The sequence below is a fragment of the Oncorhynchus keta genome, chromosome 14 (assembly GCF_023373465.1).
Source record: "Oncorhynchus keta strain PuntledgeMale-10-30-2019 chromosome 14, Oket_V2, whole genome shotgun sequence".
Taxonomy (NCBI): Eukaryota; Metazoa; Chordata; class Actinopteri; order Salmoniformes; family Salmonidae; genus Oncorhynchus; species Oncorhynchus keta.
The window spans coordinates 70,121,565-70,148,226 of NC_068434.1; the positions used below are offsets into that span (position 1 = coordinate 70,121,565).

A 26,662-nucleotide genomic window follows, 5' to 3' on the forward strand; every position below is an offset into this window, starting at 1 on the left:
CATTTGTACCAGCACCTATTTTAGTCCAAGTCAAGCACTGTATATCCCTCCTTCAATTATCAATAATTTAGTTAAAGGTTAAAATAATATTGTGGGAATATGTCCTCCATCATGACCCAGGAGAGGGCAGTACAGTTTAGAAAGAGGTTAGTCTGGAAGTCATGGATGTAAAAGTTCTGCTTTTTGGGTATTGGATGCCAGCACAGAACATTTGAGGGGTTTTGTTTCATTGTTGTCATTCTCAAATACTGATTTTTTAAAGCACACCGAAAGTACTCTCATAGAAATACCATCCAATGTAGTAGTTTAACCAACAGATTTTTATAATAAAGTTTAAACATCTGAAAGCAGGCAACATATTCGCTCAACATTATTTATTTATATGAAACAGTAAATAATTGTATCTTTTATAGTGCACAATCTGTAAGTCATCTTGAAAATAAACAATGTATCAAAACTCTTCTTTATACTCATTCATATTCTTCTCTGGTTTGTAATAAAAATATCATTTTCTTCATGTATTCGTTAACTGACAATCCTTCTTTCTGTAACTTGAGGCACTTTCTGATTGAAGAGGCTCCATTAGACTAAAAATGTATCTTCACTGTAAGGTGACTGTGTGTGTACACGTGGCCTTTGGATGAGTGGACAACAATAGTCATTCATGTTTTCAATCACGAGTGGAGTGAGGGAGGCAAATATATTTATGTTCATTTGCGCAATCTCCACCTCCATGGCAGAAATTGCTTGTCTGATCTAGAAGAACTCCATGGCAGAAATTGCTTGTCTGATCTAGAATAACACCATGGCAGAAATTGCTTGGCTGATCTAGAAGAACTCCATGGCAGAAATTGATTGCCTGATCGAGAAGAGGAGCTCTTTGATCTGTTAGTGGTGAAATGGTAAGGATCTCTTAAGAGAGTGGTGGGATTAGGATGGCATCTGATAATGGTCTGAAGAAGTGGCATCTCCATTATGTTAAAGGACAGTGGTGGCTATACTGCTGTGGGTTGAGGAGCGGGGTTCCTCAACACAGGATGCCTCATCACCTGCATGAAGCATAAATACAACTTACTCTCCACCAATGACACCTCCACAATCAATACAGTGCATTCAGAAAGTTTTCAAACCCCTTGACTTTTTCCAAATTTTGTTACGGTAGTCTTATCCTAAAATGTATTCAATATTTTTTTCCCTCATCAATCTACACATAATACCTCACAATGACGAAGCGAAAACAGGTTAATATTTTTTAGCTAATTTATAAAAAATAAAAAACAGAAATAACTTATTTACATAAGTATTCAGACCCTTTGCTTCGAGACTTGAAATTGAGCTCAGGGGCATCCTGCTTCCATTGATCATCCTTGATGTTTCTACAACTTGATTGGAGTCCACCTGTGGTAAATACAATTGACTGGACATGATTTGGAAAGGAACACACTGGTATATATAAGGTCCCACAGTTGACGGTGCATGTCACAGCAAAAACCAAGCCAAGAGGTCGAAGGAATTGTCTGCAGCATTGAAGGTCCCCAAGAACGCAGTGGAACCATCAAGACTCTTCCTAGAGCTATCTGCCTGGCCAAACTGAGCAATCGGGGGGAAGGGCCTTGGTCTGGCCTTGACCAAGAACCCGATCGTTACTCTGACAGAGCTCCAAAGATCCTCTGTGGAGATGGGAGAACATTCCAGAAGGACAACCATCTCCGCAGCACTCCACCAATCAGGCCTTTATGGTAGAGTGGCCAGACGGAAGCCACTCTACAGTAAAAGGCACATGACAGCCCGCTTGGAGTTTGCCAAAAGGCACCTAAAGGACTCTCAGACATGAGAAACAAGATTCTCTGGTCTGAGGAAACCAGGATTAGACTCTTTGGCTTGAATGCCAAGCGTAAAGTCAGGAGGAAACCTGGCACCATCCCTACGGTGAAGCATGGTGGTGGCAGCAGCATCATGCTGTGGGGATGTTCTTCAGCGGCAGCACCTGGGAGACTAGTCAGGATCGAGGGAAAGATGAACGGAGCAAAGTACAGAGAGGTCCTTGATGAAAACCTGCTCCAGAGTGCTCAGGACATCAGACTGAGGGAAGGTTCACCGTCCAACGGGACAATAACCCTATACACACAGCCAAGGCAATGCAGGAGTTGCTTCTGGACAAGTCTCTGAATATCCCTGAGTGGACAAGTCTCTGAATATCCCTGAGTGGCCAAGCCAGAACCCAGACTTAAACTCAATCAAACATCTCTGAAGAGACCTGCAAATAGCTCTACAGCAACACTCCCCATCTAACCTGACAGAGCTTGAGAGGATCTGCAGAGAAGAATGGGAGAAACTCACCAAATAAAGGTATGCCAAGCTTGTTATATTTTTATTTAACCTTTATTTAACTAGGCAACTTTTATTTAACTTGTAGTGTCATACCCAAGAAGACTCAAGGCTGTAATCGCTGCCAAAGGTGCTTCAACAAAATACTGAGTAATGGGTCTGAATACTTATGTAAATATGATATTTCAGTTTTTTATTTTTTATTCATTTGCACATCCTACAAAATAAGTCTGAATACTTTCCAAAATCACTGTATATACAAATTACACACACATCTCGATCAACACCCCTCACACTACAAACCACTCTCAAGTCAGCAGATTCCCATGTGTTGACCCTCCCCCTCACCATGCTCCTGTGTGGCAGGGATGTCCATCTCTGTAACCTGCTCCTCCTCCTTCTTGTCTTCCACTTTCTCCTTCTCTTTTTCTTCCTCTTGCTCTTCCTTTGTCTCACTGGAGGCCTGCAGCTGCTCGCTACTCTCCTCCTCCTATGTAAATGTTACATGCAAAGTTCTCTACAGTTCAGAACACTGAAACATAAGGCACTATTTATTCAGGCATAAACCCATGATCATTATCATTACCTCAGAGCTGCAGTCTGCATCTAGAGGTGGACAGTCCTCATTCCGGAAGCCTTCAGGGGCCTCGACAATGATTTCTGTAACATCGTCCTCACACTCATCACTGCTGAGGAAAGCAAAAAGGAGAATATTACAGACCACAATCTGACACACTTAATCTGACACACACACCCAGACTCTGACTCACTCTGTGTAATACAAAATATTGAGCAAACAGTTCTGTCTTATGAAATGGATATGAAGGATTTGGGCGCATTCAAAGTAGCGTGAGAGTAGAGCATTAGAAAACAGCACTATGCAACTTCACCCAGTATTATACAAACTAAATCCACCATCCAGATTAAACTAAATTCACATACCATTCCGCTTTTCAAACACTAGATGGCAGGATGAGTTCAGTTAGAGCCTGATACATAATAGAAGGGAATGCTGACCTCTCAGCAAAGTCCCTTGTCTCGTCTTCCTTCTCTTGTTCCTTCTCATTCTCATCCCTCTTCTGTTCATCTTCTTCCTCATCTGCATGTTCTTTCTCCTCCTCTTCTTCATCATCATCAAGGTCAGAGCAGTTGAGAAAATCAAAGCTCTCCAGGGCAGTCTCAACTTCCTGAGTGAAGCTGAAGGACCGACTGTGAGATCGACCCTATGGAGGAAAGAGACTTAGTACACACATCACACAATTACATGTCTACCCACACACAATTACATGTCTACTGTCACATACACTCACAGTCACTGTCTCTTCAGGTAGTGTTAGCTCTTGTGGTTGAGTAGATTGGAGTCTGTGAATGTGTTCCGCGGAGGACTTTTCCTCCCTCAGTCCCTCTCCCAGTACACAGTCTGTGGGAAGAGCCTCAACTCCAGCCCTAGGCTTCTCGGCCTGCAGTGTTGAGGCTGGAGGAGCATCACATTGATCCACTGGGGTTGAAACACATGACTCTGGGCCCACAGACTCATGCAAGTCCAAGGCTTCATGCATGTCCTGGTTAGAGCAGTGAGAAGCCACACAGGAGACTTCAAGGTCTAAGCGGGGTAGGGGTTCTGGAGTTTCAGAGGACTCAACTGATTGGTCAGACAACCTGTTAGTCAAAGCACAGTCTATGGCTCTCTCACTGACATGGCTGAGAGATCGAGAACACTTCAAATGGCCATTCAGCAGTGTACACTTCACAGAGTCTGTTTTGCCAAATCCCTTGGTGGCATCTGGCTCCCCTTCCTCCTGATTGGACAAGAGGGATGGGGTAGAGACGCTTGATTGGCGGGGATTGAAGGAGATCTGGATAGTGGGTGTGGTCTGCAGGCTGTGAGTGGCCATCATCCTGTGTGTGTGTCCCATGGCTGGGCTGGAAGAGTCGTCTGATGATTCAGAGGAGTTTGACCAGACTGTACCATTCTCCAGCTCCCCTGGTCTCCTCAATAGATACTACACAGCGATAAATGAGAGAGGGAAGGGGTGGGGCAGATGAAGAGAGAAATATGTCATCAATAATAGGCGAGTCCATCTGACAAAACATGGAGGAAAAAAAAAATATTTATTTTCTTCTGGAAAGGAGAATTTAAATTCCTATTTTGATGACCTGTCATACAATTTTTTGCTTTGTATTTTTCAGCCCTTTTCCCTCCCCAAATGCGTGATATCCAATTGGTAGTAGTTACAGTCATGTCTCATCGCTGCAACTCCCATACTGAGAAGCGACACACAACCCAACCAAGCTGCACTGCTTCTTGACACAACGCCCATCCAACCCGGAAGCCAGACGCACCAATGTGTTGGAGGAACACCTGGCGACCGTGTCAGCGTGCACTGTGCCCGGCCCGCCACAGGAGATGCTAGTGCGCGACAAGACAAGACAATCCCTTCCGGCCGAACCCTCCCTAACCCAGACGACACTGGGCCAATTGTGCGCCACCCCATGGGCCTCCCGGTCGCGGCCGGCTGCGACAGAGCCTGGACTCGAACCCAGAATCTCTAGTTGCACAGCTAGCACTGCGATGCAGTGCCTTAGACCACTGCACTACTCAAGAGGCCTCCTGTCACACAATTAATTGGCTAAAACATCATTATGACAGAACAATTATACCAGAACTGCGCACTGAACATATGCTTTAAATACAAATATGATTTTCAATATATCTGAAGGACAAAATAATCAAATTCCGTAGATGGCACTGCATTTCAGAAAATTGCAATGATCAGACTACATTGACCAAGACTCACTCACTGGCTAGTTCACATTTACCAAGTACAGAACACTGAAAATCATGACTTGATGACAAAACCACCACACACTAACCAGACCACCATATTTCAACTACAGACAACCACACTTCTTCAACTGTATGCAGCCACACACCAACTGTGAGTGTATTCGGCTGGGTGGAGAGAGCCTGTCTGCCAAAGTGTAACGGAACACCTCCAACGTTGACCAGCGTTGGCCCAGTCTGGTCCTGCTCCGAGGAGAAACGCTCTTCGGCGTGGCGAGGAAGAGGAGGGAGAAATTGGACTACTACTCAACCACTATTAAACAGCTAATCGGACCACAGCTACATTCATTCTCACTTCTGGTCTCACACATATCATTGGTACCCTCATTCACTCCACAACCAGATCTCCACTCTTCACACAACTCACTCCTATCCTCACACACTTCTCTCCTACATTCACATAGCTCACCAATACACTCACACGCACCACAACCCACTCTTGTACGCTCACACAGTCCTCTCCTACACAGCTCACTGATATACTCACACACCTCTACTACAATCACACACACACTACTGCTACCTCTACAAACACAGCAGCCAGGGAGCAGCTGAAACAGAACAAAATGTAACTAATAATAGCTAGTAGTAATCAATGGTTATAATAACAACAATAAAACAATACAATATTTAGGTTTTACAGACCATTATGAACTGCTGACTTAAGCATAGGTTAAAGCTGGGGAGAGAGGCAGGGAGGACAGGGTGTGACTCACATAAAACACCTGCTCGCGCATGGAAGGTGTGTCTGGAGGGCTCTGATTGGACAAAAAGCGCTTCGAAACCGTACTGGAGGACGAGGTCTGGTCATCTTTATCAAACGGACTGGGTGAGAGAGAAGGATAGTGTGTGAGAGAGCGAGAGAGAAAGTGAGAGAGGGCAAGATACAGTTGAAGTCGGAAGTTTACATACACCTTAGCCAAATACATTTAAACTCAGTTTTTCACAATTGCTGACATTTAATCCAAGTAAAAATTCCCCGTCTTAGGTCAGTTACGATCACCACTTATTTTAAGAATGTGAAATGTCAGAATAATAGTAGAGATAATGATTTATTTCAGCTTTTATTTCTTTCATCACATTCCCAGTGGGTCAGAAGTATACATACACTCAATTAGTATTTGGTAGCATTGCCTTTAAATTGTTTAACTTGGGTCAAACGTTTCGGGTAGCCTTCCACAAGCTTCCCACAATAAGTTGGGTGAATTTTGGCCCATTCCTCTTCACAGAGTTGGTGTAACTGAGTCAGGTTTGTTGGCCTCCTTGTTCGCACATGCTTTTTCAATTCTGCTCACAAATGTTCTATAGGATTGAGGTCAGGGCTTTATGATGGCCACTCCAATACCTTGACTTTGTTGTTCTTAAGACATTTTGCCACAACTTTGGAAATATGCTTGGGGTCATTGTCCATTTGAAAGACCCATTTGCGACCAAGCTTCAACTTCCTGAATGATGTCTTGAGATGTTGCTTCAAAATATCCACATCATTTTCCTGCCTCATAATGCCATTCATTTTGTGAAGTGCACCAGTCCCTCCTGCAGCAAAGCACCCCCACAACATGATGCTGTCACCCCGTGCTTCATGGTTGGGAATGTGTTCTTTGGCTTGCAAGTCTCCCCCTTTCTCCTCCAAACATAACAATGGTCATTATGGCCAAACAGTTCTATATTTCATTCATCAGACCATAGGACATTTATCCAAAAAGTACAATCTTTTTTCCCATGTGCAGTTGCAAACCGTAGTCTGGCTTTTTTATGGCGGTTTTGGAGCAGGGGCTTCTTCCTTGCTGAAAGGCCTTTCAGGTTATGTCGATATAGGACTGGTTTTACTGTGGATATAGATACTTTTGTACCTGTTTCCTCTAGCATCTTCACAAGGTCCTTTGCTGTTGTTCTGGGATTGATTTGCACTTTTCGTACCAAAGTACATTCATCTCTAGGAGACAGAACTCCTTCCTGAGCGGTATGACGACTGCGTGGTCCCATGGTGTTGATACTTGCGTACTATTGTTTGTACAGATGAACATGGTACCTTCAGGCGTTTGGAAATTGCTCCCAAGGATAAACCAGACTTGTGGAGGTTTACATTTTTTTTTCTGAGGTCTTGGCTGATTTATTTGGATTTTCCCATGATGTCAAGCAAAGAGGCACTGCGTTTGAAGGTAGGCCTTGAAATACATCCACAGACACACCTCCAATTGACTTAAATTATGTCAATTAGCGTATAAGAAGCTTCTAAAGCCATGACATAATTTTCTGGAATTTTCCAAGCTGTTTAAAGGCACAGTCAACTTAGTGTATGTAAACTTCTGACCCACTGAAAAATGACTTGTGTCATGCACAAAGTAGATGTCCTAACCGACTTGCCAAAACTATAATTTGTTGACAAGAAATTTGTGGAGTGGTTGAAAAACGAGTTTTAATACCTCCAACCTAAGTGTATGTAAACTTCTGATTTCAACTGTATTTACATTCGAGATATATATTATAGAAACAGCTGTATTGTGTGTTATTACTACTGACAAACTGAGTCAGTCTTGACACAAACAGTACTCTTTCTCTCACAAATGGCCTGGTTTGGCTATCACCAATAGAATGGGGAGATAGATGAAGGTGGAACAGGGGTTGAGGTGGAAGGAGGTGAGACAAGGGGATGAATTGGTAAAGAGGGATGATTGAGGTGAGACTGACCTCCAGTTGACCTCTAGGTTCAGTTTTACTGTCCCCAAGTCATTGATATCCACAGCAACCGTCTGAGGCAGTGGACAGAACAGGTCTAGTGTCTCACAGGACACGCTGCCAACCACCACGTGATTGGCCAAGCTCTTCAGCTCAGTCACCTTGGCAACCACAATGGACAAACAACCACAGTCAGTTGAATGGTAGCGGTAAGTGATGTTTTTTAGGACTATTGTTAAGTTCTGGGTATTTTTGCTGTTTGTGTACAATAATGTGATAATAACATGGCAATACAGTAATAACATATCATTATTATAAACATGTATATGTTATTATACATGTTATTATAAACACAAACACGTTTATCCAGAGTTAATTACAGTAAATACTGATTTGATCATAAACACTATCATGCTCCTTCCAAAGGGCTTTCTCACCTTGATTGACAGGAGCTCTGTGATAAGAGGCAGGAAGACATTGTCTTCACTGTCCCACACCTGTTTACTGCTGACCTCCACACGGCCTTTCATCCGCCAGCGCTGACGCCCGTAACGCATCAGAACCTGGGGGTCAAGGGTACCATCAGTTACTCATGTGTGTGCGTATACTGCATGTGTGCATATGTCGGTGTAGGTGAGTGTGTGTCAATGAGTTATTCTCACCTCATATTGGTCTCCTGCACACAACCGTGCATAGCCAATCAGACCTGCAATACAAGAGACATACAGTTACAGCACATAACATTTGCACAAAGGGAGAACACTAGAATGAGAGAGAAAGAGAGTGAGGGGGTGGTAAGAACAGATGGGAGTGAGGGTCAGAACAAATTGGTGGGAGAAGGAGGGGGGTGAGAAAATGACTCACCTTTCATCTTGATGTGAAACTCTCCCATCTGGTTCTCCAGTTCACTCTCCAGCGAACACATGTGCTGCAGAGAGAGAGAGACGAAGGAGAAAGAGGCGAGAGAGAGAGGCGAGAAAAAGAGAGGCGAGAGAGAGATCGAGAGAGAGAATGAGCCATTCATATCAATAATAATCTGTGATGTTTGTTGTCAAAGCAACATGACATTGCGGTCAAACTCTTATTTCTGATAAGTTACTTATTTCAAGACTTACTTTACCTTACTTTCCATTCTGTAAATGGCTATTTTAAATGTTAAAAGGCTCTATGAAAGAGAGAATAGCCTTGTTATCTAACACGTCTCCCCAGTGTACTCATAAGCCCCTGCCCCTTACCTCAGTGTACTCCCTGTAGCCTCTGTTGGCCTCATTCAGGCTCTCCCGTGCCTCCTTGCTCCCTGTGGCAGAGTTAAAGGCTGCCACCATCTTGCTGGCCCCATCCCTCAGCCGCCGCTGCATACAGTAAGCATCGTACAGCTCCTCTACCTGGAACGTTAAAGCAACATTACAGCTGTGCAGAAACACTATGGTGATGCAGACCTGTAAAGCTCCTTAATCTGCTACCAAAAAGTATTAGAGATGGTTATACTATAACAAAACAGAGTCTACTCTGTAGTTACAACATTATGACAACACTATGACAAATGTATGGCTAACAGGTATCTTACTGCACTGCAGATGCACACACAAAGTCATACCTTGCTGAGGTGGAACTCCAAGCGACGCATAAATCTCTCTATAGCCTTCACTTGCTGATAAAGCACAAAGATCAAAGACAAGTTATTCAGTCATTAAATCACCCCAAAATGTACATATTCATTAGTTTATTAATAGAGTTGTGAATTAATACAGTCATCTCCCCTGGTGTGATTGAAACCCACCTTATCCAACTCATACAGAGACCCCTGCAGAGAGGAAAGGAGGTATATAAAAGTTAACATCATATTGCACACAGTATTACTCTAACAGAATGTCCTGAGAAATTAAATGTCCCCTTAGTGGGATGGTGCGAGCGGCATTGGCCAGTGTGGTGATGATGGGTTAGTACTCGTCAGACTGGTGTGATTGGTGGTGTGTGTTCTCACCAGACGGCCATTTCTCTTGCTCTCTCTTATCTGCTGCCCCAGGCTGCCCAGCTCCAGCTGGTGGACCTGCAGGAATGACCTGAGAACACAGCATTGTGATGTCATTTCCTGTTTCACTTTGAATAATTTCCTGTATCGCTGTAGACCTGTCTGCTACAACAGTCAGGCCAGTCGTGTGTGTGTGTACTCACTGTAGGCCTCTCCTCAGTGCAGAGTACACCTCGTCCAGCCTCTCAGGCTGCGGTATTTTAGGGGTTGGGTTCTTGGTAGAACCTGTAAACATCCTGGCTCCTTTAGAGGGCGATGCCATGAACTAAACACAGAGAGAAATATACTTTGTAATAGACATAGTGGAGTACTGAAGATTAAGAGAGAGACAATAACACACACGCAATGGTGTTTGCTTGTAGTGGCTTCATACTCCACAGGGGGTGATAAGTGGCTAGTACACACAGGCAGCCAGACACACACAGACACACTACTGCCAATGAGTAGATTTGGCTCAATGAGGAAGATAAGGTCACAGTTCATAGACACTGCAGGGTGGACTTGCTTTTCACTGCGCGCCAGCCATCAGTGTGTTACAGCATTCAGGTCTGGAGAGTCTGTCTGTGTGTGGGTGTGCGTGTGATTGAGTGCATGCGTCTTACCTGTGGTGTTAAGGTGGACTGCCCCTACTGCATGCTGGGAGGACTTAGCACGGCGGGGTGGCTTCCACAGATCCTAGGACACATCCTGTAAAGGAACAGGAGGGAAGACATTACAGGTCGGACACACACGCTCTCTTCCCCCTCTTACTCTCTACCATACTCCATCCCACTCCATGGCTTATTTTCAAATGCATCCTTCCCTAATATCCTTTCCTTCATGTCCTTTGATGAGAAAGGACGAGATAAGTGATATTGGAGAAGACAAAATGCGTATGGGGAAGGAGAGCCATTTAACAGACCTGTTAGGAGTGTGTATTGGAGGCGAAGTCAGGTGCAGGAGAGCAGAGTGTAGTGAACAGGCATACTTTTTATTCCGGTCCAAAGTGACAGCACAAAGTAAAATAAAATGTGTCCAAACACGGAACATAGACAAAACGTAATGCGCGTAACAAAATCCACAATTCCAAAATAAACGTAACACAAACAATCTTACACAAAGACATGATGGGGAACAGAGGAATAAAAACATATGGATTGATTGGGGAATGAAAACCAGGTGTGCAGGGAACAAGACAAAACAAACGGATACATGAAAAATTTAGCGGCGATGGCTAGAAAGCCGGTGAAGTCGACCGCCAAACTCAGCCCGAAAAAGGAGAGGAGCCGATGTCGGCGGAAGTTGTAACAGTACCACCCCCCAGTACTCCGCCCCCCGGGAACCTCCCGTACCTCAGACTCCTGGAGCGGACCAGCCACCACCGGCCTGAGGAGAGACACATGGAACGAGGGGTTAATGCGGTAATCGGGGGGAAGCTGTAACCTAATTTGTTCACTCTCCTCAGGACTTTAAATAGCCCCACAAACCGCGGACCCAGCTTCCAGCAGGTCAGGCAGAGGGGCAGGTTTCGGGTCGAGAGCCAGACCCTGTCCCCTGTTGTGAACAACGGGGCCTCACTGCGGTGATGGTCCGCGCTGGTCTTTTGGCGCAGCGCGGCCTGCTGGAGGTGACCATGGGTGGTTTCCCAGGTCTCCTCCGCGCGTCTGAACCACTCGTCCACCGCAGGAGCCTCGGTCTGACTCCAATGCTAAATCTCATCTACGAAGGATTGGAGGACTGATGGAGCATTCATCAACCCGTAACGCATGACGAGGTACTCATAATGCCCTGAGGTGGTACTAAATTCCGTCTTCTGCTCATCTCCCTCTCAGATACGCACCAGATTGTACACACTCCTGAGATCCAGTTTAGTGAAGAAGCTCGCCCTGTGCATTGTCTCAATCGCCGTGGCGATAAGAGGTAGCGGGTAATTGTACCTCACCGTGATTTGATTGAGACCTCTATATTCCATGCACGGGCGCAGACCTCCATCCATCTTCTTCACAAAAAAGAAACTCGAGGAGGCGGGTGTAGTGTAGGACCGAATGCACCCCTGACACAGGGATTCGGAGACATATGTCTCCATAGCCACTGTCTCCGCTTGCGACAGGGGATACACGTTAGGGGATACATTTATCGCACAATCCCCCAATCGATGGGGTGGTAATTGAGTCACCTTCTTCTTACAGAAGGCGAGAGCCAAATCGGCATATTCTGGGGGAATGTGCACGGTGGAGACCTGGTCTGGACTTTCCACCATGGTAGCACCAACGGAAACCCCTACACACCTCCCCGAGCACTCTCGCGACCACCCCGTGAGAGCCCTCTGTTGCCAGGAAATGGTGGGGTTATGACGAGCCAACCAGGGAAGGCCTGGTACCACGGGAAATGCAGGAGAGTCAATGAGAAAGAGACTGATTCTCTAATGGTGACCCCCCTGCGTCTCCATGACCTGGGAGATGGTGGCCTCCCTGATTAGCCCAGACCCTAATGGTCGACTATCCAGAGTGTGAACCGGAAAAGGTCTATCTACAGAAATAATGATGATCCCTAAACTAAGTGCTAACGCTCTGTCAATAAAATTCACAGCTGCACCTGAATCGACAAGCGCCTTATGCTGGGAATGCGGGGAGAACTCAGGGAAATAAACAGGTACAAACAGGTGGACAACAGAGGACTCTGGATGAGAGTGGTGCATACTCACCAGGGGTGACGTCAGAGTGCCCTGCCTGCTGCCTCGACTCCCAGAGGGACCAACCCGGCACCGACCGGCAGTGTGCCCTCTGCGGCCACAGATGGTGCACGTGAAGGCCCCTCCTCCAGCCTTCCTACGCGCAGTCCCTCCCAACTCCATAGGCACTGGAGCGGGAGTGCTGGGAGATGGAACCGACTGAGCCCCCTCAGGACGTTCACAGATGACCAGCAGGTTATCCAACCTGATGGACATATCCACCAGTTGGTCAAAGGTGGTGGTGGCATCCCTGCAGGCCAGCTCCCGTCTGACGTCCTCACGTAAGCTACATCGATAGTGGTCGATGAGGGCCCTGTCGTTCCACCCTGCTCCGGCGGCCAAGGTCCGGAACTCCAGCGCCAATTCCTGTGTGCTTCTCGTCCCTTGCCTCAAATGGAAGAGTCTTCCTCTCCCCACACAGTGTTTGCCCACTCCAGAGCTCTCCACGAGAGGCATGAGACGAGGACGGATACTCTCTCCCTTCCTGAGGGAGCTGGGTGAACAGTAGGCAGGTATAGGTCCAGTTGTATAAAGAACCCCGGGCACTGTGCGGCTGTCCCATCATACTCCCTGGGAAGGGAGAGACGTATTCCACTGGAGCTGGGTCTGGACGGGGCGAGTAGAGATTACCCCGGTTGAGCTGGTCGAGGCGCTGGAGAGACTTCCTGTCTCTCCCAGCGGTCCATGGTCTGGACAACGCGATCCATCATGGCACCGAGATTATGTAGCATAGCCGCGTTCCTCGACTCCTCTGACCGGGGTACCTGCTCCTGCTGACTCCATGGTTAGGTGTAAGATTCTGTTAGGAGTGTGTATTGGAGGCGAAGTCAGGTGCAGGAGAGCAGAGTGTAGTGAACAGGCGCACATTTTATTCCGGTCAAAATGACAGCACAAAGTAACATAAAATGTGGCCAAACACGGAACATAGACAAAACATAATGCGCGGGGGCCTCCCGGGTGGGGCGCTGTACTGCAGCGCCAGCTGTGCCATCAGAGACTCTGGGTTCGCGCCCAGGCTCTGTCGTAACCGGCCGCGACCGGGAGGTCCGTGGGGCAACACACAATTGGCCTAGCGTCGTCCGGGTTAGGGAGTGCTTGGCCGGTAGGGATGTCCTTGTCTCATCACGCACCAGCGACTCCTGTGGCGGGCCGGGCGCAGTGCGCGCTAACCAAGGTTTCCAGGTGCACGGTGTTTCCTCCGACACATTGGTGCGGCTGGCTTCCGGGTTGGATGCGCGCTGTGTTAAGAAGCAGTGTGGCTTGGTTGGGTTGTGTATCGGAGGACGCATGACTTTCAACCTTCGTCTCTCCCGAGCCCATACGGGAGTTGTAGCGATGAGACAAGATAGTAGCTACTAAAAACAATTGGATACCACGAAATTGGGGAGAAAAAGGGGTAAAATTCAACAAAACATTTTTTTTTTAAATCCCCCAAAAAGTAATGCGCGTAACAATATCCACAATTACAAAATACACGTAACACAAACACAAAGACATGATGGGGAACAGAGGAATAAATACATATGGATTGATTGGGGAATGAAAACCAGGTGTGCAGGGAACAAGACAAAACAAATGGATACATGAAAAATGGAGCGGCGATGGCTAGAAAGCCGGTGACGTCGACCGCCGAACGCCACCCGAACAAGGAGAGGAGCGGACTTCCGCAGAAGTCGTAACAAGAACACAGCCTAGCTCCCACTCACTTACTTCCCCTCCTTCCCTCAGAGCTTGTCTGCTGTTTCATGTCCAATGCTATGTGGCTGCATCGTACATAGCTCAACAACGACAACAACCAACACTGAATCCAGCAAACACTCTGTGCTTTTGCTTCCTCTCTCTTTCTCCTTTCCTTCCCTGTTCCCCATTAACCCGGTTCCCCCCCACTTCCTCCCCCTCTGCATCCAATCCTGAATACAGGAAGTATGATGGCTGACTCTACACAGGACATTCTACAGAGGAGCTTGGGCCAGGAATATATAACCATCTGTGTGTGCAAGTGTACACATATGAGTATGACTGTGTGAAAGAGTGTAAAACTGCCAATCTTCCTCCTGCTCATATATTCAAGGCATTTGTTAGATTGCATGTGTGTCCACTGTGTCATACGCATTACACACACACTACAAAATGTTCTGGTTGAAGTACTTTGGAAATGAGAGTAAAATAACAGTCTAAACAAGCAAGACACCAGCCACATGTACAGTCACCATTAACAGAGCCTCTCCAAGAAAAGAGGGTACCGTAATAAGCATTACAGCCACCCCACAGGGTAGGTGTCTTAGCTATGATAAAAGGATTAAAGGCTAAACTTGATCTTACTAGCGAAGGCCAAACCTAAATTAACACAAAGATTCAGTAAATGAGCTGAGGCGAGGCTAAAACTCCACATGCCTGTAGATGAAACTGACATGACGACTCAGCAGTAGCCTACCTTTTACACAGAACACTCAGACCACTTACTACCAATTTCTATCCCAAACAGTGTTAGTTACCCTTACTCCACCCTGCATCTTTATGGTTGGGTGTTTCTGTGAGAAAGTAAGTGGTTGGCAGAGAGAGATGAAGAGAAGGACAGATAAACTAAAATAATCTTAATTTGAAGCCTATTTAATATAATGTACACATGCAACCTCTACCATCACCATGGAAGTATCCAAGTGATTTCTGGTCTAAGATTGTGAAATAGACCATGCTGAATTCCAAGCGTCCAGTTTAATCCTTAATCCAAGCCGGACGCTGAGAGGATTAGTTTAGGTTAGTCAAGGTCAGGTTTAGTTTGGATAGAGGTGTGGTTTGGGTAACAAATCTGATAAATGAAGGCTGTCTTTATTACATTTTATGGATTATTATTTTTTACCAGCCAACACATTCACTAACATAGACATACACAAACACACATACACAAAACACAGCAGCCCCCACATACACTTCTCATCTCAGACATGAACCTCCAAACACACACATGCCGAAACTCAATCCCTGCCAGTGCCACCTCTTGATCCAGGTGTAGACTGCAGTAGATCTATATTTGTGATGTTTATGTTTTTCTGTGTGTGTATCCCTTTCTTCACCAGTGTTAGTGAGCAGTTGATGGGATCATTAGCTATTATTAATCCTCTCCACAGGCGGCTCGCATACAAAGGACAGATTGTAAGAATTAACCCACGAGGCTGAGTTTCCATAGAGCTGTTCCCACACACTCAGCAGGCCAGCACATGAGCAGCAGGCCACTCTCTCACACACGAAGCCATACTCTATGGACTTTATGCAAACGCAGGACGGTCAAGAAATATTGGATGGTTTGCATAAAGTCCATAGAGTATGGCTTAGTGTGTTTGTGTGTGACAGAGTGGCCTGCTGTTCATGCGCTGGCCAGCCAGACTTACTCCACTGTAATTTTGTAAGATTTACAAGGACTTCTTGTGAACGATCTCCCTAAAAAGGGTTAGAATTACAGTAATAATGTCATCAGTGAAGAGATTCATATATTTCTTTTTAACCTTTATTTAACTAGGCAAGTCAGTTAAGAACAAATTCTTATTTTCCATGACGGCCTAGAACAGTAGGTTAACTGCCATGTTCAGGGGCAGAACGAGAGATTTTTACCTTGGCAGTTCAGGGGATTCAACCTTCCGGTTGCTAGTCCAACGCTGTAACCACTAGGCTACCTGCCATCCCAGAGATTCATTAATTCAATGAAACCATGAGGTCATCATTGTGAGACAGTGGCCTTGCACTGTTGTGCATGTGGAACTTGGTCAAAAATTCATTCAAACTATCCTCCACTGCACAAGCAGTGAGTTACATTCAGGGTAGGGGTGATGGGGACTGGTCACCTGCATGAATAAACGATTTAACACAGATTATAAAGGAAGGACCATGTGGATAGATGCAGAGAAACCCATCGACAGATTGACAGACACCCAGTGGTGTGAAAAAAAAGAGATTGAGGATAATCCTTTAATCTCTAAAAACACAGACATAAATGGACGACATAGGCCATGGCGAACAACTCCAAAACAGCGCACTTGCGCAGCGTTTAGGATGCTCCACTAAATTGGAACATGGCCTCAAAGTTTTCAACCCGGTAAACTCGAGATCCTGGACTCAGTGGTTGTGGATGTTTTCGCCTCTGGGTCATCAAAAAAGAAAAGAAGGATGTATTGTCGGTCACGTTACGGGTGATAACCACAGCGTGACATCTTCTCCCCAACCCCAAATCTCCATCCACCCCGTAACGCCCAACCTGGTAACATTTTCCAACCCCCCACTGTCCGGTAGAATGAAAAGAAGAAAATGACTTGGCTCTTTCAATTTGAACAAAACCAAGCCTAGTTAAAAACGTTTAGTAGCCTACCAGAACATCTTTTTAAGCGCAATCTGTCACTTTTGCCACATAGCGGAAGAGTTTGAGAAAGCCGTAAATAACACTGTAAACTACACTATGAATGCAAACCCCCGGTTTAGAAAAGAGGAGGGAAATGATTCATACAAGTTGCTGTTGTTACGTACATGTCCAAAGGATCCGATGTTTCATTCGCCGCTATTTCGACCGGAGAACGATAGTCCGATGTTTCGATGTGAGAATAAAAAGGTAGGCCTATCCAATTTCAGCATGGGCGCTGTCCTTACTCCGACTCCCAACAAATGTTTCACTTTGTCACTGTCACTCTCGCTCATCCTCCCCTCCCCTCCCCCTCTTTTCCTGGCGACGCCACGGGGCTACACCCCCCCCCCCCTAGTAAGGGGTGTGGCGTTCGGTGTAAACGGAAAGAGCGCGTCTGTTTCTGACGACAAGAATCCCGTTATATTCTGAGAATAGGAAGGGGAGGTGAAAATACGTTTTTCATAAACATCGACGTTTCAGGATTTTCTTGCAGTGTTCTGGAGCCATCAAGCGTCGCACATACCCATCTGCACTTGGGGCCAATAGAAACAGCTTCTAGCACATATTTCTTTCCTTCTCTTTCTCAATTCAATTCAAGGGGCTTTATTGGCATGGGAAACAAGTGTTTACATTGCCAAAGCAAGTGAGGTAGATAATATACAAAAGTTAAATAAACAATAAAAATGAACAGTAAACATTACACATACAGAAGTTTCAAAACAATAAAGACATTACAAATGTCATATTTATATATATATATATATACACACACACAGTGTTGTAAGAATGTACAAATGGTTAAAGTACACAAGGGAAAATTTCTCTCTCACACACACACACACAGAAACACAATGTTTAACACAAGGTTGTATGGCCATGTGTGGAGTAGGCTATAGCCTTAATGTGTGTCTGCGCATTAAGGCACTACCTATTTTCCTTCTCAAGTATAGCGAGCGCCTGGGTTTTGTAAGCGTTTTGTGCAGGGAGGGGTTGAGAAGTCAGCCAGTCTCTGAGCGTGGGTTTAGTTCTTCCTTTACTGAATTATTCAAAAATATTGATGAAAATACCCTTCCACAGCATAAACTAGGACACTGAAGTTTGTGGTGTTTCCATGACAACAGTATGTGGTCTCTGGTGCTAAATATAGAACCGTTTCACAGATTTTTTTTTCTTACACCAACATGGTGGTTCACACAGAGATGCTATTAAATTACTAGAAGGGCTATGTCATAAACCCTCAAAGTGCCAGAAAGGTGTGAACATGGCAGCTATATTGGTCAGGGAGAAATCCAAACCAGTCTAATAGGAATGAATGGCAATAGAAGTATAATCAGAGGTTTACTTATGCAGGAAAATAAAAAGGCATATAAAACAATTAATCTATAACAGCACAGAGGCTGAAGAGGTAGCCTAACATCTTTATGGAACACCTAACATTTTAGACATCATCCCTAAATATTTATTTTCTCAGAAGAACTGCTATGGGAGGAGGATGAAATATATGCAGAGGGAGTAAGAACCACAGAACTTTGAAAATGAACACGATTTATCTGCTCCCCCCTTTCATGGAACTTAAAGAACAGGGCTCCGGGCAGCCGAGCGGAAATGGAGGAAAACTCGCCTCCCTGCGGACCTGGCATCCTTTCACTCCCTCCTCTCTACATTTTCCTCTTCTGTCTCTGCTGCTAAAGCCACTTTCTACCACTCTAAATTCCAAGCTTCTGCCTCTAACCCTAGGAAGCTCTTTGCCACCTTCTCCTCCCTCCTGAATCCTCCTCCCCCTCCCCCCCTCCTCCCTCTCTGCAGATGACTTTGTCAACCATTTTGAAAAGAAGGTCGACGACATCCGATCCTCGTTTGCTAAGTCAAATGACACCGCTGGTTCTGCTCACACTGCCCTACCCTGTGCTCTGACCTCTTTCTCCCCTCTCTCTCCAGATGAAATCTCCCGTCTTGTGACGGCCGGCCGCCCAACAACCTGCCCGCTTGACCCTATCCCCTCCTCTCTTCTCCAGACCATTTCCGGAGACCTTCTCCCTTACCTCACCTCGCTCATCAACTCATCCCTGACCGCTGGCTACGTCCCTTCCGTCTTCAAGAGAGCGAGAGTTGCACCCCTTCGGAAAAAACCTACACTCGATCCCTCCGATGTCAACAACTACAGACCAGTATCCCTTCTTTCTTTTCTCTCCAAAACTCTTGAACGTGCCGTCCTTGGCCAGCTCTCCCGCTATCTCTCTCAGAATGACCTTCTTGATCCAAATCAGTCAGGTTTCAAGACTAGTCATTCAACTGAGACTGCTCTTCTCTGTATCACGGAGGCGCTCCGCACCGCTAAAGCTAACTCTCTCTCCTCTGCTCTCATCCTTCTAGACCTATCGGCTGCCTTCGATACTGTGAACCATCAGATCCTCCTCTCCACCCTCTCCGAGTTGGGCATCTCCGGCGCGGCCCACGCTTGGATTGCGTCCTACCTGACGGGTCGCTCCTACCAGGTGGCGTGGCGAGAATCTGTCTCCTCACCACGCGCTCTCACCACTGGTGTCCCCCAGGGCTCTGTTCTAGGCCCTCTCCTATTCTCGCTATACACCAAGTCACATGGCTCTGTCATAACCTCACATGGTCTCTCCTATCATTGCTATGCAGACGACACACAATTAATCTTCTCCTTTCCCCCTTCTGATGACCAGGTGGCGAATCGCATCTCTGCATGTCTGGCAGACATATCAGTGTGGATGACGGATCACCACCTCAAGCTGAACCTCGGCAAGACGGAGCTGCTCTTCCTCCCGGGGAAGGACTGCCCGTTCCATGATCTCGCCATCACGGTTGACAACTCCATTGTGTCCTCCTCCCAGAGCGCTAAGAACCTTGGCGTGATCCTGGACAACACCCTGTCGTTCTCAACTAACATCAAGGCGGTGGCCCGTTCCTGTAGGTTCATGCTCTACAACATCCGCAGAGTACGACCCTGCCTCACACAGGAAGCGGCGCAGGTCCTAATCCAGGCACTTGTCATCTCCCGTCTGGATTACTGCAACTCGCTGTTGGCTGGGCTCCCTGCCTGTGCCATTAAACCCCTACAACTCATCCAGAACGCCGCAGCCCGTCTGGTGTTCAACCTTCCCAAGTTCTCTCACGTCACCCCGCTCCTCCGCTCTCTCCACTGGCTTCCAGTTGAAGATCGCATCCGCTACAAGACCATGGTGCTTGCCTACGGAGCTGTGAGGGGAACGGCACCTCAGTACCTCCAGGCTCTGATCAGGCCCTACACCCAAACAAGGGCACTGCGTTCATCCACCTCTGGCCTGCTCGCCTCCCTACCACTGAGGAAGTACAGTTCCCGCTCAGCCCAGTCAAAACTGTTCGCTGCTCTGGCCCCCCAATGGTGGAACAAACTCCCTCACGACGCCAGGACAGCGGAGTCAATCACCACCTTCCGGAGACACCTGAAACCCCACCTCTTTAAGGATAGGATAAGTAATCCTTCTCACCCCCCCCCCTTTTAAGATTTAGATGCACTATTGTAAAGTGACTGTTCCACTGGATGTCATAAGGTGAATGCACCAATTTGTAAGTCGCTCTGGATAAGAGCGTCTGCTAAATGACTTAAATGTAAATGTAATGTAAATGTTCTCTCTGTCTTATAATAAATCTGCAGCCTAACTTTTTTTTCTCATAGCCAGCAGCCTCACAGGGAGTCCCCACCGTGGAAGTGTCCTGACCTAGAAACTGTTCCTGACCTAGAAACTGTTCCATCAGGGAGGGACCCTCTGTTATACAGAGGGGTCGTAAGAGACGCACAAGTCTAGATGTGACAAGAGCATGTTGGCTAGTCTGTGTTGTTTAGCTCCATCTAGCCTCCATACACAGTCTTCCACCATGTTGCTCACATCACAAACATCAACTCCTGACAGATGAAGGGGGTCAACAACTATCTAGGGATGTGAGCAGGGAACTGGTTTGGAATTGGGCCATGATATCTACTCATTCAGATCAGTGTACTGACCCCAAGCACTCAGGGGTACACAAGAACAGTGTTTCACAATCAACACCAGAAACCCCAAAGAAATGGGCACATACAGATACACAGTTGAATTAATAAAAGCTCTTTAATAAAGTATTATCCTGTGATCAAAACAATACAAAAAGTTAAACGCATATCATGAACATCTACAACACCTAACTGGAACAGTGCACATTATTGTACTTACAATCATTACCACCCTGACCAAATGTTCTTTGTTATAAACTGTATTATTGCATAGCTTAAACATTAACGACACACTCACTGACACAGCGCCAACCACTGCTGACAATAACACAGTACAGCAGTTCTCACTAACCTGGCATAACCAGGAGTTTCTGTGCACTGCACCTCCAGTGAACTTAATGAAACGCACCTTCACACGCTCCTCCTTGAGTGTACTCCAACTTAATAAAAACACAGCAGGACTCACACCACATAGTCACAAAGTCAGCAATTTAAAAACAGTTGGCTAAAAATCTCATTAGTGAATTTTCATCTCGAAGGATCATCTTCCTCCGATCGCTTTCATCTGAAGAGAGATACAGAAAAACACTCAGACTGGTGTAGAGGTGTAAATTAGTTCAGTAGATAACCTGAACAGGTAGCGGTGTAAGGATGAGTGGTCTTGTCAAACCTGCTGTGGGGGGTTAAGAGAAAGTAATGACTAATGTCAACTAAAAGATGTTGGACCCCACTTGTTAAGTGGTGGTTGTGGGGTGAGGGAGGTTCCAGGTTTCTGTGGTCATCTGACGGTTTTCTCAACTGGAGCTTGTGGATAGAGTGGAGGTTGTGTGTGTGGGGGTATTCTGACCTGCAGGTCAAGGGGTTGCTCCAGTGACCCTCCCAGCTTCTGCAGCGCTGCACTAAGGCCTGCCCTCAGAGCCCTGTAGTCCGGCTGGTCAGAGTACTGCAGAGCCATCACCTGAGACAGGTACACCTGCAGCGCACCTGATACATAGTACATACAGATGCATTATATCCCACGCACACACAAAACATATTACGCTGCATACAAAAACTAATCACTAGAAAACTGGACTTACTCGAGACTTTCTTCTGTCCGAAGCAGTGACTCAGGAGACCTGGAACGTCCTCCATGTATCTGGACCATTACAGTGAAGGGTCAAGTTTGGCCACTCACTCAAGGCTTTACCATTTCATAAATACAGAATAACATTATCACAATGGCTTTGTTGCCATAGTGAGAACCTCAGCTCTCACCTCTCCTTCTCCGTGGCAACGCGGGCTGGTGTGTGTTTGAGGGAGGTCCAGGGCAGTGCCCCTGTGTACCAGCGCAGCATGCAGTAGCCCAAAGCCTGCAGGTCACTACGGCGAGACGGACCTAGGAGGTACGATCACACACAAACACTTATGGTTGGTTAGAGGCAACTTGTACCCCCTCCACAGTATCTGAAGGACTGCAGATGATTGACAGGCTGTAAGATGACTCACCTGCTCCCTTGTGAGACTCCAGGCTTATAAAATCTATGGCTCCTTCATGTGGTGTTCGGCTGCCCTCACGGTACTCCACATGCCGGCCACCAGGAGAGTACCGGAAAGCATGGCAGTACCCTGCAAGGTATACCTACACACATGCATGCAGGAGTAAGAGCATAGCAGAGGGGTCTGGCAGCTACACAAACACACAACTATACAAACGCACTCTAACCTGTGTTTGTTGTGCTGGGCTGATGTAGATGTTTTCAGCATGGATATCTGCGTGAACATACTCATTTTCATGGATGAACTCCAACACATCCAACTGGAAGAGGAGGGAGAAAGGCAGAGTCAAACAGGAAGCACATCAGATAGGGAATCCTATTTTTTAAGTCATATCAGGGCCTCTATATGAGCCTGAGAGAGCACTCACTACTCTGCAGGCCAGCTGAAGGACCACTTTCTCAGACAGGAGCCCCTCCCCCTCATCCATAAAAGACTGAAGAGTTTGGCCCATGCTGGAGAAAATCAAAAACCTGAAACAAAAACACAAATCAAATCTTATTTGTCACATGCACCGAATATACTTATTGTAGACCCTACCATGAAATGCTTACTTACAAGTCCTTAACCAACAATACTTTAAGGTGTTAAGTAAAAAATAGAAAATAAAAATAATTCAACAGCAGCAGTAAAATAAGCGAGGCTACATACAGGGGGCACAGGTACAGAGTCAATGTGTGGGGGTACTGGTTCGTCGAGGTAATTTGTACATGTAGATAGAGTTAACGTGACCATGCATAGATTATAAACAGAGTGACAGCAGCGTAAAAGAGGGGTCTGGGTAGCCCTTTGATTAGCTGTTCAGGAGTCTTATGGCTTGGTGGTAGAAGCTGTTAAGAAGTCTTTTGGACCTCCAGTACCGTTTGCGCGCAGTAGCAGAGAGAACAGTCTATGATTACACATTCAAAACACACATATCCCCACCATATGTACAAGCAAGCAGCAAACACACATCTCAGTGTACGCACACACACACCTGTAAGAGTCTGCATGGAGACCAAATCCTACACAGGTAGGAATCCCAAGGAAGTCCATCTTGGCGTGCTTTATCCACTTGTCCACTAGGGGGAGACAGCATCACAGCAGTTGTAAAGGCTCATTAGTAACTAACAGAGGCTCTACAATGGGCTTCCACCACCAGTAGTCTAGTCAGTCATAAACAAACCAAACAATTCCTTCTACTTTATACCTCAGCTTACACAACTTACATTGCCACCTATAGGTACCCATCTGAGTTGCCCAATACACATGACAGTTTGCAGCTTTGCATTAATATAAGCATGTTCCTGCCAAGTAGCACCCTACTTGAAAATACTACTTGAGTCGTTTTTTGGGGGTATCTTAATAAATGATCCCGCCTGGTTTGATTAATGAAAGGAATTAGAAATGATTCATACTTCAATTTGGTAGTTAAGTATATTTTAGCTAATACATTTACTATTGATACTTAAGTATATTTAAAACCAAATACTTTTACTTGGTGACTTTCACTTGAGTCTATGACAATTGGGTACTTTTTCCACCACTGCCTATGGGGTAAACATCAGTGATCTGCAAGCCCTCTCTGTGACCTGCTTATGAAACGATATTGTAACAATCTTGGCTTTGTATTCTTTAGAGCTTCTGTCAAATGTGTTACTGTACGGCCAGACCTACTTAAATGTGTAGATAGCTATGGTAAGAGAATGGGTAATGCAGTCAAGGGTCCGTTTAGAGCTGAAGTCAAGCTGAGGGCTGGCCAGGTATATGAAGGCAGATCTTGACACTCACCAGATGAGGGCTTGGCAGCTCTCTGGAGGAAGTTCTGCTCATTGAACATCTTCCCATCCTTAGCCCCCTGTAGAAGAACAGACATCAGTATTCACCACATAACACGCAAAGCAACACTGTAGCCAACATAATCATTCTATATTAGAGAACACAGTCTGTGCAGTTACACTCACTAGTTTGAGGATGTGCTTGCAGTCACTGGAATTGGCACCTGGCCCATTCTGCAGGACTGGGGAGAGATTGAATATCAGAACAAAAAAAACAAGTGTCTGATTAAATCAGCCTGGTCCATGTTTGACACTCCTGTGTGAAACTATTCTTCAATCCTTGTCCTCGGGGTCCCACAGGGTGTTGCAGATGTTTGTTCCAGCCTAGTACTAACACACCTGAATCAGTGAATAGTCAACTAATCATCAAGATTTGTTGGTGCTAGCCTGGAACAAGAGCCTATACACCTTGAGGGTACCCTGGACCAGAACTGAAGACTGTGACCTCTCACCTCCATAGAACATCTCTGCATCGCTCTGACTCAACAGTTTCACAAGCCTCCATTTCCTGCCAGTTGTGTCACAAAGCTCCTCCCCTTCCTGCAGTGGCTCCACAGCACATGCTCGCTTGGCCTTCTTCGCCTTCCCCTTGACTACACACACACACAGGAACATGCATATACACGCACACATACGAGGGAGGGGAAAAAAGGACCAAAACCATGAGGACAGGCTGTTGGGAGTCATTTGTTTTATTAGTTGTAAGTGGCTGTAGTTTAGACTCACCTGTGGAGGGGGACCTGGGGAGAGGTGAAGAGCCAGGTGAGGAGGCCAGCTCCACAGACGGTTCCTTTTTTATCTGTTCCACCTTTGGGGTGACAGCACGTCGTTTTCGTGGAGACATCACAGATTTGTGGCTTTGATCTGCCGATAGGGAGGACACACGTTTTCCATTAAAAAAAATGTTTTTAAAGCATCAATGAGACAATTACATTTCCAAAGCCCGTCAATGGCTATGATCATTACCTTTCCTTCATTACCACTGATGATAATCATACTGCCACCATCCCCTTACCTGTAGTACGTTTCGGGGAGGCAGTGACAGGAGGACTGGCTATACTACTAGGAGTTTCATCGTTCCGGGCCACGGGGACTGAGTTACGGGTCCTACGCAGTGGGGGACGGGTCGACACTGGACTGGGGGTGGCACAGACAAGACCTGTAAACAAATGAGAGATGTGACAAGAGCATCTTTCCATCTCCAGAAAAAGCCTTTCGGTTACTAGTCCAACACTCTAACCACTAGGCTACCCTGCTGCCCCATTACCTTCTGTGTCCCAGCCAGTCAGTTGTCCTGTGCTTGGAGTAGGACTGCTTGCATTAGCAGTCATGGTTACACCATCAGTGACATGAAGCAGAGAGACTCCAGAGGAAGCAGCCTCCACAGGTCCAGAGGGGTCCACAACACACTGCAACTTGTCCCCGCAGGAGGGGCAGAACCGGAATCCAGGCTGTAGTTTGGTGCCACACTGGGGACAGAAGTGGAAAAGCATCCTGGAAACACAAAAAGAGTTTTACAGACAAGATCATGCTGTTTAACATACTGAGCCAGAAACTTTAGCTACAAAAGGTTTTGACCATGATTGATGACTGTCCTTAAAATGTTCAAAAGCTCACAATGTAGCTAATAACATGGTTTTGTTTACATTTTGTCTTAACTCTCAAAGCTATCACAACGTGGATAGCTACGTTAGTTAACTAACATTACAGAACGATGTCTAATGAGATGTTCTCGCTATAGCTAGATAATGTACACCTTTTCTCTTTGACTTTATTTGGTCTGATCTTGCCGAAAAACACAAGGTGACATTCTTTACCACACAAATATACATAGAAAACCAAGCTAAATGCTCACGCTAAACCTAGCTAAATGCTCACGCTAAACCTAGCTAAATGCTCACGCTAAACCTAGCTAAATGCTCACGCTAAACCTAGCTAAATGCTCACGCTAGCTATCTCAACGGTGTTATTAGCAAAACAAGTTCAGACAGCTGCCATCTGTCTCCTATCGCTAGCTAGCGAAATAAATTGGTCTAGCTTAAGCTTTTTCTGCTCTGGTACCTTGCTCTTTACAATCACGGGAACCTAAATTTGTCAATAAAGATACATCCACCGGTTTCTTATTTCTAGCACATTGCAGAGCTGGAGATCCAGGGAGAGAGATAAAAAAAAACGAAGTTACTGTGTGAGCCAGTAGACAAAAGAAAAGTGGTGGACACCGGAAGCAGGTGTGTTTTATTTTTATTTATAATACAAAAATAAACTTACATTGCTACATCAAACATGTCTAGCAAACCAATCACCGGTATTAACAATACTCAAACATACAAA

At 45.9% G+C, this 26,662-nt stretch overlaps 2 protein-coding genes across 4 annotated transcripts; both read right to left on the reverse strand.

Moving 5' to 3' along the window:
- Window positions 1-359: 359 nt before the first annotated feature.
- Window positions 360-17,303, reverse strand: LOC118393894 (rho family-interacting cell polarization regulator 1-like). 3 transcript variants are annotated; one of them, XM_035787066.2, is made up of 17 exons: window positions 17,110-17,303; window positions 10,487-10,571; window positions 10,028-10,149; window positions 9,837-9,915; window positions 9,633-9,656; window positions 9,450-9,503; window positions 9,088-9,237; window positions 8,717-8,780; window positions 8,515-8,558; window positions 8,290-8,415; window positions 7,865-8,013; window positions 5,890-5,998; window positions 3,633-4,331; window positions 3,346-3,551; window positions 2,915-3,014; window positions 2,677-2,818; window positions 360-1,049 (listed from the first exon to the last, which is right to left on the reverse strand). In XM_035787066.2, the coding sequence occupies exons 3-17, from the start codon at window positions 10,144-10,146 to the stop codon at window positions 979-981; spliced, it is 2,136 nt and encodes a 711-aa protein (XP_035642959.1). In that variant the 5' UTR covers window positions 10,147-10,149; window positions 10,487-10,571; window positions 17,110-17,303; the 3' UTR covers window positions 360-978. The 3 variants fall into 3 exon arrangements, with proteins under 3 accessions (XP_035642959.1, XP_035642960.1, XP_035642958.1); XM_035787067.1 differs by having other exon boundaries at window positions 2,915-3,017; window positions 3,639-4,331; window positions 17,110-17,302; XM_035787065.1 differs by having other exon boundaries at window positions 2,915-3,017; window positions 17,110-17,302.
- A 3,774-nt stretch (window positions 17,304-21,077) lies between these two features.
- vrk3 (VRK serine/threonine kinase 3) lies at window positions 21,078-26,561 on the reverse strand. The gene is made up of 15 exons (XM_035787078.2): window positions 26,393-26,561; window positions 25,599-25,825; window positions 25,347-25,490; window positions 25,058-25,195; window positions 24,784-24,924; window positions 24,458-24,513; window positions 24,285-24,351; window positions 23,491-23,575; window positions 22,885-22,987; window positions 22,684-22,776; window positions 22,467-22,599; window positions 22,236-22,356; window positions 22,058-22,116; window positions 21,826-21,962; window positions 21,078-21,543 (listed from the first exon to the last, which is right to left on the reverse strand). Exons 2-15 carry the CDS (start codon window positions 25,822-25,824, stop codon window positions 21,520-21,522), a joined length of 1,527 nt encoding a protein of 508 aa, XP_035642971.1. The 5' UTR covers window position 25,825; window positions 26,393-26,561; the 3' UTR covers window positions 21,078-21,519.
- Window positions 26,562-26,662: the final 101 nt, after the last annotated feature.